This window comes from Grammomys surdaster, unplaced genomic scaffold (genome assembly GCF_004785775.1).
Source record: "Grammomys surdaster isolate TR1022 unplaced genomic scaffold, NIH_TR_1.0 125950, whole genome shotgun sequence".
Lineage (NCBI taxonomy): Eukaryota > Metazoa > Chordata > Mammalia > Rodentia > Muridae > Grammomys > Grammomys surdaster.
Window position 1 is genome coordinate 3,454,902 of NW_021620771.1, and position 12,480 is coordinate 3,467,381.

General features: G+C 50.4%; 1 protein-coding gene across 2 annotated transcripts; it reads right to left on the reverse strand.

Annotated features, from left to right (window-relative positions):
- Nucleotides 1-3,905: 3,905 nt before the first annotated feature.
- Nucleotides 3,906-9,767, reverse strand: LOC114609266 (histone H1oo). 2 transcript variants are annotated; one of them, XM_028753599.1, is made up of 5 exons: nucleotides 9,622-9,767; nucleotides 6,667-6,926; nucleotides 5,208-5,532; nucleotides 4,413-4,474; nucleotides 3,906-4,266 (listed from the first exon to the last, which is right to left on the reverse strand). In XM_028753599.1, the coding sequence occupies exons 1-5, from the start codon at nucleotides 9,722-9,724 to the stop codon at nucleotides 4,018-4,020; spliced, it is 999 nt and encodes a 332-aa protein (XP_028609432.1). In that variant the 5' UTR covers nucleotides 9,725-9,767; the 3' UTR covers nucleotides 3,906-4,017. The 2 variants fall into 2 exon arrangements, with proteins under 2 accessions (XP_028609432.1, XP_028609434.1); XM_028753601.1 differs by having other exon boundaries at nucleotides 4,409-4,474.
- Nucleotides 9,768-12,480: the final 2,713 nt, after the last annotated feature.

Below are 12,480 nucleotides of genomic sequence, written 5' to 3' on the forward strand. Positions count from 1 at the left end.
CCTGGGGCCCCAGTTTCTCAAGGCTGAGTCAGGTTCTCCCCGGAAGCAGGATGTAGCAGAGCCAGCCTGAGTGATGGCCATTCACATGCACCCCCTCAAGAAGGAAAGTCCCCCTCGTGCTGGCCAAAAGTGAGCCAGGACCAAAATTTCCAACAACAAAATCCAAGACCCAACCTCGAATTCACCAGCTCAAAAAAGTGAACGACCTCTCCAAAAATAGCTTTCTCCTGTGCGGGCTGCGGGCAGAGAAGCCATCTTTATCCCTTAGATCTCTGCTGCTGAGGATTCTTATTAAGGAGCAGATTTGCTAATTTCAATTATTGGCAGATTTGATGGTTTGGATTTTCTTTCTTTGATGAGGTGTGACTCCAGAATGAATTCACCAAACCCTGAAAAATCCAACTGCAAAAAAATGCCTCGAATGCTTGTGGGGACCCTCGCCCAAGGCCCTGGCCACACACAAGGCCAGGGCACCTTTGCCGTAGTGGAGCCGGGAGTGAAGATGAGGCAGTACACACTCCATTCTAAAACCTGACTTTTCCCTTGCACGACAATATGTCAGGAACATCTTTCGAAGTCATTAAGTATTCCACAGTCTGGCTACACATCTCATTAACATACAGCTCCTCAGTGACATTCAGAAGGGGGTCTAGGCATAGATCTAGTTTCCAGGGTCACTAGCTTTGCCAGGTGGGCAACCCCCAATACTGCAGTCCTTTCCTGGGGCCCCAAAGACATGCCTGGCAGCCGTGGGTACCCAGTCGAGGACCTGGATGGAGCATCCCCAAGCTAAGACTGGAAAGTGGGAGAGACCCACACAGCTGAGGGCTGATCTCCCAGGTCTCTAAGACGGGTGTAAGGTCTGTTCCCACACTGTCACGGGGCAGGGCTGATGGGTCCCTAGCTCCTGGAGGCAAAAGGCTACAGGCTGTCTTCCCCAGCCTCAGGCCTCACCATGCAGCAGCAGAGGCAAAAGCAGGGCCTCTGCTTGAGAAATGCTAGCCTGCCATCTGCTGGGTGCCCCTTGGGGCCTGCTGACAGGCACATCATAGATACCCCAGAGAGCCAGCAGAACTAGACAGAGCTTCCTATGGGACTCCAGAGAGAAGCTGTGGACAGCACAGAGGCCTGAGCCCCATACTGGGCACTTGGTTTCCCTGGTGCTGTCTGGTCCCTTCCCAAGCAATCCACCCCCCCCCCCACACACTGAGAATGCCCCTCAGACGCACCTGTTCCTTTGTGCCACCTTCTTGGCCTTGGTAGAGACCCTACCTCACCAAGCAGACCCAGAACTGTGGACATAGCTTTGACCCCTTTCTCCATTGAGCTGTCACCAAGCCTCACCTACCATATTGAAGGCCACCTCTTCCCTCATCTTGCTACAACAGGGGAGCTCTGGTGGGCTACATGTGTCTACCATGCTCCTAGGGCCCCTCCCTCCTCCTGTTCCTTAATCTTTCCTTACAACCAAGACAGTAAACCCACAGAGCCCATCCTTTGTGGCGCCCTTCACAGTGCAGTGCCTGCCAGCAGCCCTGTCCTATGAGTCCTGTGAGTCACATCATTTCAATGTCCAGATACCAAGAGTAGCACAAGCAATTTGCTTAGGCATTTGTCATGGTGATGTTGTTCCTTTCTACCAGGGGTCAGCAGGGAGAGCTGGAAGGTGACACGTGCCTATCTATGGCAGTAGTGACAAGAAGCTCAACAGGACTGAACTGGGTGCCTTGGCTCTCCAGGGTGGTGTGAGCTTCCCTACAGCATGACGGATGTCTATGAAAATACAAGAATCTCCAAAAGTTAAAACTACCGATGTGCATGTATGTGTGTGTGCGTGTGCATGTGTGTAGGTACACTTAACCTATTTGCGCATGTGTGGAATCCAGAGGTTGGCACGGGTGGCTTTCTCAATCACTTCTCCACCGTGTTTGCATCTCAGCAGGCACACATGTGGAGGGCACATGTGCATGCCCAAGGCCGATGTTAAGAATCAATAGCTTTTCTCCGTATTCACCAAGGCAGTCTTAATCAAATGCAGAACTTGCTAATATGAGTAGTCTTTTTAACCAGCCTGTTCTGAGGGCCCCATCTAAGTTAAGGTTTCTATTGCTGTGATAAAACACCATGACCAAAAGCAACTTAGGGAGAAAGGGTATATTTCAGCTTACAGCTTTACAGTCCATCACTGAAGGAAGTCAGGGCAGGAACTGAAGCAGAAGCCGCGGAGGAAATCTGCTTACAGCCTTGCCCAGCCTGCTTTCTTATACAATCTAGGCCCGCCAGTCCAGGAAGAGTACTTGGGCACACCCTCCCATATTGATCATTAGTCAAGAAACTTCCCCACAGGCTAATCTGGTAGGGATACCCTCACAGCTGAGTTTTCTTCTCAGGTGACCCTAGCTTGAGCTTCTGTCAATGTGACCAAAGCTAAAACCAGAGTCCTACAAGCCAGGACACAGTCTCCACCTGCTGAGGCTGATATTAATGGGGTGCTCAACACTCACTTGGCACTTATGTGGTTCTGGGGGAACAAACTCTGGTCACATACACAGCAAGTGCTTTTGCTGCTGTAACCACGGGGCCACCTCTTCATCTCTCCATTTTTTTTTTGAGACCTTTGAGTCTTTCACCTGTAGCTTGCTGTTTTAGCCTAGGCTATTTGGGTAGTGAGCACTGGGGATCCTCCTGTCTCCACCACCTGACACCGGGGTTACACACATGCATCACCGCACCCAGCTTTTTGAGTGGTGGGGATTTGAACTCTAGTCCTCATGCTTATGTAGCCAACACTTTACTGAGTCATCCTGCCTCCTCCTGAAGCTGAAGTGTCAGATGTGTCCTGACGTTGCCACTGCCCTCTGATCAAGCAACGCAGAGCTCAGACTCAAGATGAGGGAACCGACTCCGCCCATCCCCGGGAAGTGTCTCAGATGATTTTAAAGCAGTGCAGACTATCCCCGTGACTTGTCTCACCCTTTGGCCACATAAGGCGTGCAAACATATCCCTGCCAGAGGGCCACGGGTGGATTACCAACTTGACCAGATTTGGAAGCGCCTAGGGACACCCCACTGGTTGTGTCTATGAGGCCATTTCCCTCCTGAGATATTCAAGTGGGAAGACCCACCAGAATTTTGGTGGAACCATCTTGTGGGCTAGAGTCCCACACTGAATAAAGAGGAGAAAGAGTTGACCCAAGCACCCCCATCTCGCTCTGTTCTCTGGCTGATGTAAAGAAGCAGCTCACACCCCTGCTGCTGGGCCTTTTCTGCCATGATGGACTATGCCCCCTTGAAGCCATGAGCTTTTTAAAATAAACCTTCCCATGTTTAACTCTTATGTCTGGTATTTTATCATAGCCAACATGGACAGTAATCAATACAGGGCCTTTGTGACCTCCCCTTCTCTTACTGAATATGTTTCCATCCAGACTTGGGGACCTGTTCAGCGGCCCTCCCCTATCTAAAATTGTACCAAGGGCTAGCAAGATGGCCCACTGGACAAAGGTGCTTGCTGTCAAACTCGATACCCCAAATTCCATCAGGACTCACAAAGTAGAAGGAGAGGACCCCCTTCAAATTGTCGTCTGACCTCCATACATACACCATGACACATGTACACATGTACATACTAAATAAACCACAGTTGCAGCCAGCACTGTGCTCCTTGGCAGACAACATGCTGGTCCCTCAAGCCGTAGTCGGTCTGCTTCTCTGGGCTGAGGTTTGATGGTCAGACTCGGGAAGCTTACAGTGGTCTCTGGCCCCTAAAGTCTTCCATCCCTCCTGCAGACAGGAGGCTCTTTGTAAAGACATCACCTACCCCACAGCCTGCACAGTTAGTTCCTTGCCTCCCAAGTGCTCAAAACCCACCTCTGCCTTCCTGCCCCACAGTCCAGTGCCCAACATATCAGTGTGTGAATACAAAGAGAAGTCTTTATTGGTAAATAAATTATTAAACATTATGACGCTTTGTTAGAGAATAAAAGCTTCAGAGTCGTCATCTCCCCAGCCCTGGCCCTAGCTACTAGCCTCAGCCTTCTTGCTGGGAGCCTTGGATGAAGTCTTGGGGGATAACTCAGGTCTTTTAGGGTTCTCGGGAGTCTTTGTCTTCCTGACCCTAGGTGTGGGTTGTGCTTTGTGTCCCATGTCCTGGGAAGGAGTGGGCGCTTTGGTCGTCTGTACTGTCTTAGCTCCCTGAACAACTGTCTCAGTGTGGGCCATGGCTGCCGTCTTCCTATTGGCGAGGGAAGCAACACTATTCTGGACCTGTAAGAAAGCAAGCCCGGTGTTGGGGAGATGGCTCAGCCAGTAGAGCACTCACTTCATAAGCACAAAGGCACAAGCTTGCTTCCCAGAGTCCCACACAAGCCTGGAAAGACTTGAGACTCAGCAGGCAGCAGGTGCCTACCAACCTTGCTGGCCGAGGGCTTTGATTTCTCACACACGTCTTTGGTTTTCCTGTGGGCATCTGCTCCTGCAAGATGGAGGGAGTGGTGAGGGGCAAAGGGTCTTCAGGCTCTAGAGTTCTCAGCCTGCCTAGATCCCAGGTTGTCACCTGGACACCTGAGGGCCATGTGACCTGGGCCAGCTACTTTACCCCTAGTCTCAGACCCCAGTTTGCAAATCGGACAAGATATTCTCCTTACACAACATGGGAAGATTAGCTTCGTTGCCTACCTGCCAGTGGTGGCGTTTTGATGGGTTTTTTGTTCCTTTTGGTTTTTTGGTTGTTTTTGACAGAGTCTCATGCGACCTAGGCTGATTTCAAGCTCCATGTAAGGGTAAAGATGTTGCCTTGAACTTCCTATCTTCCTGCCTCTCATCCCCAAGTACTTTGGATTATGGGTGTGCACCAGCTTCCTTGATTGTCTTAAAACCTCACGGCTCCCTGCCAGAACCCTCTCGTGGCTGCTCACTGCCCTAGGATGAGCCTTCTAGACTCCTCTTTGCAAAACCCCCTTGGGTTTCTTCTGACCCCCCTGCAGACAGACACACCCACTGGCAGCTCTTCAGCCTTTTTGCACAGATGAATCTGAGATACCTCCTCCAGGAAGCCTTCCTGACCCTGTCTCAAGGCTGCTATGGGCCCTCCATTCCTTTATCCAGGTCTAACACTCAAGGCCCACTTCCTAGGGAGGGAAGCCCCTCCCATCCTACACCAGGGACTGCTGGGGACTCCCTGTCCCTGCCACCCATCACATACCTACCTTGCCTGCTGGCACTGTGTTTGACATTCTGGCCTCTACTGGTGCTGAGAGGGTCCCCGGCAGCTTTGCTTCGTTTTAGGGGGGCCTTTCTGACCTCTCCTGGTTTTGCCTTGGCTTTCTTGGGCGCCAGCTCCAGCGTGACTGATGAGCAGGGATAAGCCTTCCTCTTCTGCCCCGGTTTTAGAGCCACTTTCCCCGTCTTGGCCTTGCCGACTTGGTCTTTCTTCAGCAATCCAGATTTCTTGGGGCCTGTCTCCTTGGCACCTGCAGCTCCCCTGCGGGCTTTCTGGGCACAGGATTTCTTTTTCTTGGGGTTGGGAACTAGCTAAAGACAGAGTACAGGGTTGGGGTGAGAACAGAAGTCTGGAAATCCCTATACCCCACATAGGACACCAAAGGGGCCATGCTCCCAACACCAGGGTTAAGAATCAGAGAGGAGAGAGGAGACACATCCACCTCTGTGGTCCTCATTGCACTTCACCTGGTGTTAGCCTCTTGTCTCCCTGATGTGCCCTGCTGCTTACCTCTAAGGACCTCTATCTGCCCTCTGCCTAGCACTTAGCCTCAAGCCTCACTCTGCCCGGCTCCCTCAAGTCCTACCTCTTCTTCTTTTTTTTTTCTTTTTTTTTATATTTATATTTATTTTATTTATGAGTACACTGTAGCTGTCTTCAGACACACCAGAAGAGGGCATCAAATCTCATTACAGATGGTTGTGAGCCACCATGTGGTTGCTGGGAATTGAACTCAGGACCTCTGGAAGAGCAGTCAGTGCTCTTAACCACTGAGCCATCTCTCCAGCCCGTCCTACCTCTTCTTTTTTTTTTTTTTTTTAAACTTTATTTATTTATTTATTTATTATAAGTACACTATAGCTGTCTTCAGACACCCCACAAGAGGGCATCAGATCTCATTGCAGATGGTTGTGAGTCACCATGTGGTTGCTGGGATTTGAACTCATGACCTCTGGAAGAGCAGTCAGTGCTCTTAACCACTGAGCCATCTCACCAGCCCCCTACCTCTTCTTAATGTCTCCAAGAATACAGGCTGAGAGAGGACTGATTTCCCAGCTTCCCATGGGCCTGTACAATCCAAGTTCTATTGAGCCACCTGCCCCCACCCCCAACTAGGCCCCACTAGAGCTCCCTAAAGCCCCAAGCAGAGCTTCCCAGTGTTGGAACTTCTTCCTGAGATGGGTACCCCAGCAACCACAAGTACCACATGAGGTTAGTAGAGACAGCCCCACAGTGCCCCCCTCGAAGCTGTGGGTCAGTGGCTGTGGTGGACACAGGCAAGAAGCCACACACACAGACCCTGATACTGTGCAGGCTCCCCATACCACACAATATGGGTCAGCAGAGGGCTGTGGAGATGTGGGCTGTGGTGAGAAGCAGCATGTGCTAAGGGTTTGATATCTAAACTTTGCACCAAGGCCTCCCTTTCCTTGTCTTTAGCTCACTTTGAAGCTGCCAGTGGCACCCTTGGCCTTGGAGTTGGCAGGCCTGGTGAGGAGGCCTCGACGCACGCCAGTTTCCAGAGCCTGCTTCAACAGGTACTTGAAGCGGGTGGTGTCCACTGTTGGGTACTTATGTTGGATATAGACCTTGATGGCCATGACTGATGTGCCCTGGCGCTTCTCCCTGGCCTTTAGAGCCTCTAGCACCATGCGTAGCATTGTTGGGTTCCGTTGGCCTGCTTGGATTCTGCTGCATCTTGGACCTGTGAGGATACACAGAAGGGCATCACCCAGACTGCCCTCTGCCCCAGTCAAGGCTTGCTTTGGTGGGGCAGAGCACACACTGAGAACCAACTTCCTGTGAGCATCACTGGCTGCCAGTCTGCAAGCCTTACAGAGACCACCGTCTCTACTGGGCTCATCAAGTTCCCTCCTTTCAAAGAAAATTGTCTTGAAGAGGCAATCCTGGGTAGGTGAGCTGCCCAAGGGTATCTACAGCTGTAGCTGTATTGTACTTGCAGAAGCAAATCAGGACGCTCAGTGAGGCCCACGTTGCCTTCTCTTACACACAAGTCACCTCGAAGAAGGCACTAAAGTCCCTGGGGACAAACACACTTGAAAGCAACATCTCTGCCAAATACCAAAGGACCCTGTTCAGATTCAGAAGGACTTAAAACAACCACCCTGGAAATCCAGGCATGGTGGAGACACCTGTTACCCCAGGACTCCAGACACTGAAGTGGAAAGATTGCTATTTCCAGACCAGCCTGGGGCTATAAAGCAAGATGGTACCTCAAAAATAGGATATACACAACTCAAAAACCAACTAGACAAAGAAATAACCAAATATTCATAGATGCTGGGAGGAAAAGGCAACACTGAAACGTTTGTTTGTTTGTTCTGCTCATGACCCAACCCGAGGCTTTGTGCACACATGCCAGGCAAGTAGTCTAGTACTGAGCTGTACCCCAGGCCTGACGGCACTTTCTTAAAGGTTCATATCTTTGGAAATCAACCCTGGACTATTTCCAGCTGAAATGCTGGGCCTGGCGTGTGTCTGAGAAAAGCCGGTGGGTAAGCAAAAGCCGCCACAGCTGAGGACGCTGAGACTGAGGGGCACAGGGGAGGGACTCAGCTGTTCCCAGCCCGATTTCCTCTCAGTCTGAGAAGTTTTCCTAACAAGATATTAGCATCATCTGTGAGTCCTAGACTTTGTAAATATAAAGTCTGTGTCCACAGCTGGAAAGAAGGTAGACGTGAAATTCTCTGGGGAACAAAGGGGTGAGAAGGGGGTCGGAGGATTTGGAGGAATATGCTCATACTCAAAGCATATTGTATGGGTGCTTGAAAAAGGCCTCTTGTGCAGAGTAATAAAAGTGAAAATAAAGGAAGCCTTACTACATAGCTCTCACTAGCCTGGAATTCACTCTGTAGATCAGGCTGGCCTTGAACTTAAAAGATCCTCCTGTCTCTGCAAGTGCGAGCCATCATGTCCAGCCCAAAAACATTTAAAAGAAACTTATTTGGGAGCTGGGCAGTGGTGGTGCATGCCTTTAATCCCAGTACTTGGGAGGTTGAGGCAGGCGGATTTCTGAGTTCGAGGCCAGCCTGGTCTACAGAGTGAGTTCCAAGCCCGTCTCGAAAAACCAAAAGAAAAAAAAAGAAAAGAAAAAGAAACTTATTTGGGGAAAAGTAAAACAGTCACATTCCTAGAAACACGCTCCTCAGAAGTGGAAAGGCAAGCGAAGGCATGCGTGAGGGTGAAAGACCCTGGTGTGCTGAGCATGCCTGAGGCCCTGGCCAGCCGTGTGCATGAGCGTTTCTCCCCAACAGCTCAAATGCCTGCGACCACCTATGATATGCTTACACAATGGAATACTACTTGGCCATAAAGGACTGAAACGTAAGAGGCCTCAACATGTTTCTAAATATAAGCAAGCAAAAAAGCCAGTCATAAAGCCTTGTATGAAATGATGAGAGCCCACAGACACAGGTGGAGTGAGGCTGGGGCATGACTGTTAATAACACAAGTCAGCTTTTCTTCTCAGGAAATGACTCAATTTTGATTGGTTTGTTTGGTTTGGTTTTTCGAGACAGGGTTTCTCTGTGTAGCCCTGGCTGTCCTGGAACTCACTCTGAGGACCAGGCTGGCCTCGAACTCAGAAATCCGCCTGCCTCTGCCTCCCAAGTGCTGGGATTAAAGGCGTGCACCACCACTGCCCGGCCATGACTCAATTTTGAAACAGATTGTGGCGCTGGACACGCATGATGACACACTGAAGGTCACTCCACGTTGAACTTGGGAGAGCGATGCTGTACAGGAATGTTTTGAGATGGGCTGTTACTTTTGAAAAGCAGCAAGAAAAAGGAGGATTGGGGGGAGAGGAAAGGAGAACCTGTCAGCCACAGGTGCATGATTTAAACTCGGAGTGAAGCTATGAGAATTATTTGCAAAATTCAGATTCAAAAGTAGAGACGTTTTTAAGTAGAAAGAAAAAGCCGTCAGCTTGAGAGCTGGTTCAGTGGTTAAGAGCACTGGTTGCTTTTCCAGGACCCAGGTTCAACTCCCATCACCCACAAGGCAGTTCACAACTGTCTGAACTCCAGCTCTCTGTAATTCTAGTTCCATTGGGTCCAACACCCACACACAGACATACGTGCAGGCAAAACACCAATGCATGTAAAAGAAAAAAGAAAAACCATACAAAACGACAAGCCACGAGCCTAAAAGAGTCCTATAGCAGGACCACACGGCAGCCTGTACCTGACTGAAGTCCTCACTGTGAGTCCCAAACCAGGAAACAGACTCATCCAGCCTCATCCCCCTCCAGGACTGGGTCTCCTCTTCCAATCTGAGTGGCGGGAACCAGCCTTTACAGCAGCAGGCACCTTCTCAGCTGTCATCACCGGGTTTCTAGGGACCTTGGCCTAAACTCAGAATTCCATTTCCTTGCTTACCTGGCTTGTTAGCCCCAGGGAGCCCACATGATCCAGAAGGTGATGTGTCCGTGGAGGGAAAAGAGGAGGAGGAAGAAACACTGGAGACACTTCCTGGAGCCATGGCACAGGCAGCGGCAGGCCAGGCGGGTGCTCACTCAGGTGGCAGCCGCCAAACCTCCTGCCTTAAATACCTCTCGATGGTACTTAACCAATGACCAACAGGTCTACCACCTGAGCAGCTGAAAGCTGCCAATCAGGCTGAGAGGGGAAGACTCACTCTGAACACAGAACCCACCTCAACCCTGTGGGACCTGAGGCCATGGAAAAAGTAGGGAGGCAGAGTCACTGTGGCTTACCTAGCCAACGGAGCCGGCATAGAATGGGAGACACCTGAGTTGTGGGGGTGCTCACAAGGCCCCTCTAATCCCACCAAATGGACAGGGGTCTGTCTACCCTGTTCCAGACTACTGCTAGCCTCAGTTTTCCACAAAGTAGCAATTGTGTCCAAGAGAGGAAGTGTTTGGAGGCAGTGTCCTCTCCTGAGCCAGGATGGCTCTCAGATCTCTTCCTTCTGTGGCATTTTGATGTTTTAGATTAGAATGCAATTTGAGATGCAGGGGAAGGTGTGACAGGGTCTTTATATGGCCTTGGCTGATGGCCACTGTCTTCCGTGTCGTTGGCATTTAAAGACACACTGAGACAGACATAAGTCACTGTCTACCACACTAAGTCAGTGTCTACCCAACACTGGCTAGGGTGAGGGAACCAGCCGGCTGCCCCAACAGGGCTATGACTTGGGAAGGGATCTCCTGAGCCTGGCCATTCCGCCCCTTTCCTAGGAAGGGCTGAGTCATCAAGATGAAAGGCAGAAGTGACTTCTCAGTGAAACCACGTGGGCCTGAGTAAATTACTCCATCCACATAAAACACATAAAGGCTACAGCCTTTATGACAGGGTCTGATAGAGACCCAGTGACTTGTGCTTGTCCTCACACTAGGGAAACTGAGGCAGGAGGCTAGGGCATTTGAGGCTAGCCTAGACTGCAAACCCATGACAAAAGAGTCAAAGCAAATAGAAACAAAATAGAGTGGATTGCAACAAGCTAACTCTCTCTCCTGGCTGAATGTCAATATTGCTTGTGAACTATAAGAGAAGCATTTCTCATAGTGACCGTCAAGGATATATGGAAATCACAAAGAGGCTGGGAGAGCTGACAGGCCAGCCACCTTAGAGGCAACTCAACATTTTATGGAGCAAAGACGAACTTGCTCCATGGCAGAGCCATCCCATCCCTAGGAGAAACAGGAATTAACAAGCAGGAACTTTGCCCCAGTATCAGCAGAAATCCAGGGCAAACTAAAAACTTATCAGGTAGAAACAGGCTAAGTCAATTGTGGCCTGTTCACAGTGAGATTGAACACAGCTGAGAGAATGGGGAGGCCAGCATTGACTCAGGCCTTCCTCCCTCCTGTAAGGTTTGCTCAGGAATGCTGTGCTTACAGTAATGCACTGCCTTACAGCCCTGACTCTTGAGCTCTGTGGTGGATCAGGGCTATCTCTGGCACCTAGCCCAACACTAGCACACAGTAGGCCCTCCAGACTTGTTGTGGTGCTATGGCTCTAAGGAGACAACAAAGACCTGCAAATGCCCAGTGCTAGATAGGGAAGGAGCTACAGGAGGCAAAGAGGCAAGCAGGAGCTGGCACACACGGGGGCCGCAATTTTGATCCATTTGTGGGGCGTTTCCAAGAACTGAGAAATGCAGAGACTCTGTGGTGTAAACATTCCCACGAGCTTTGCTGAAACCCTGCTCCCAGGCTGTGCCAGGATCGAGTTTTGTGTAGGGAAGGGAGTTTGGGAAAAACTCAGAGATCTAAAAATTCTCAGAGGGGTTTGCCACTTGACAGGGAGACGATAGCAAGTTAGGGAGACTTCTGGCAGAAGTGTGGAGCCTCTGCCAGCCTCCTGACTTCTCTGCGGGGCCAGGCACGGGGTACTGCCTTCCTTCTGGAACCTTCTCCTCCCACCTTAGGACATGCTCCATTTTCAGAGATACAAGTCCTGAACTCTGAGATGACCAGAGAGTCTCTGCTTTGCACGGTGCGAGCTCCTGTGCCATCAGGACATTGGGACATTGATTTCGGAATCAGTGCATCAGGGTGGAGTGAAATTGCAGCCACTGGCATGCCTGTATAAACTGTAAAATTGATATTATACAACTGTATAAATTGGCATCTTCATCATTTTGCACATGAAGAGGCTGAAGTCCAGGTGTGCTCACTCCACACTCAGACCTTAGACTGCATCCTGGAAGGCCTCTGTACTAAAGAGAAGTGTGGTAATCCCCCTTGACGCCTTCCCTTCAGAACTTCTTTAAGTCACCCTGGCTGGTAAGGATCCAACTGTTGAAATAGCCTTGGGGGAGTCAGACCCTGTCTCTTCTTTGACTTAGGGCCCATTTCATGATCCAACAAGACTGTTGCAGCTCCAGTCACTATGAGCACATTCCAGTCAACAAGGAAAGTGCAGGGCCTTCTGGTCTCTGAAGTTCACAAGCCAGAGTCTGCATGCTTCTGAGGTATCGCGGAGGAGAGGGTGACAGGGGTAATGCCATCAGGTGCCCAGCTAAACCGGAAGAGGACATCACCAACAGAAGGGAAGAAAAACAAAGCTGAGACACCTAGCACTCTTCCTCCTTCCCTGAGTCCTCATCAAACTCGTCTCTGCACGCGTGCGCCCTTCCTCCACCAGGGCTGCTGCTTCTGAACCCTGGCCTCATCCCTGGGCAGGGAAGCCATGTGATTGAACAGCTGCTGTCTGAAGTGCCATCCATACTTGTGTCTTCTTGATCCTTCAGACACTGTTACTTAGGTTCTG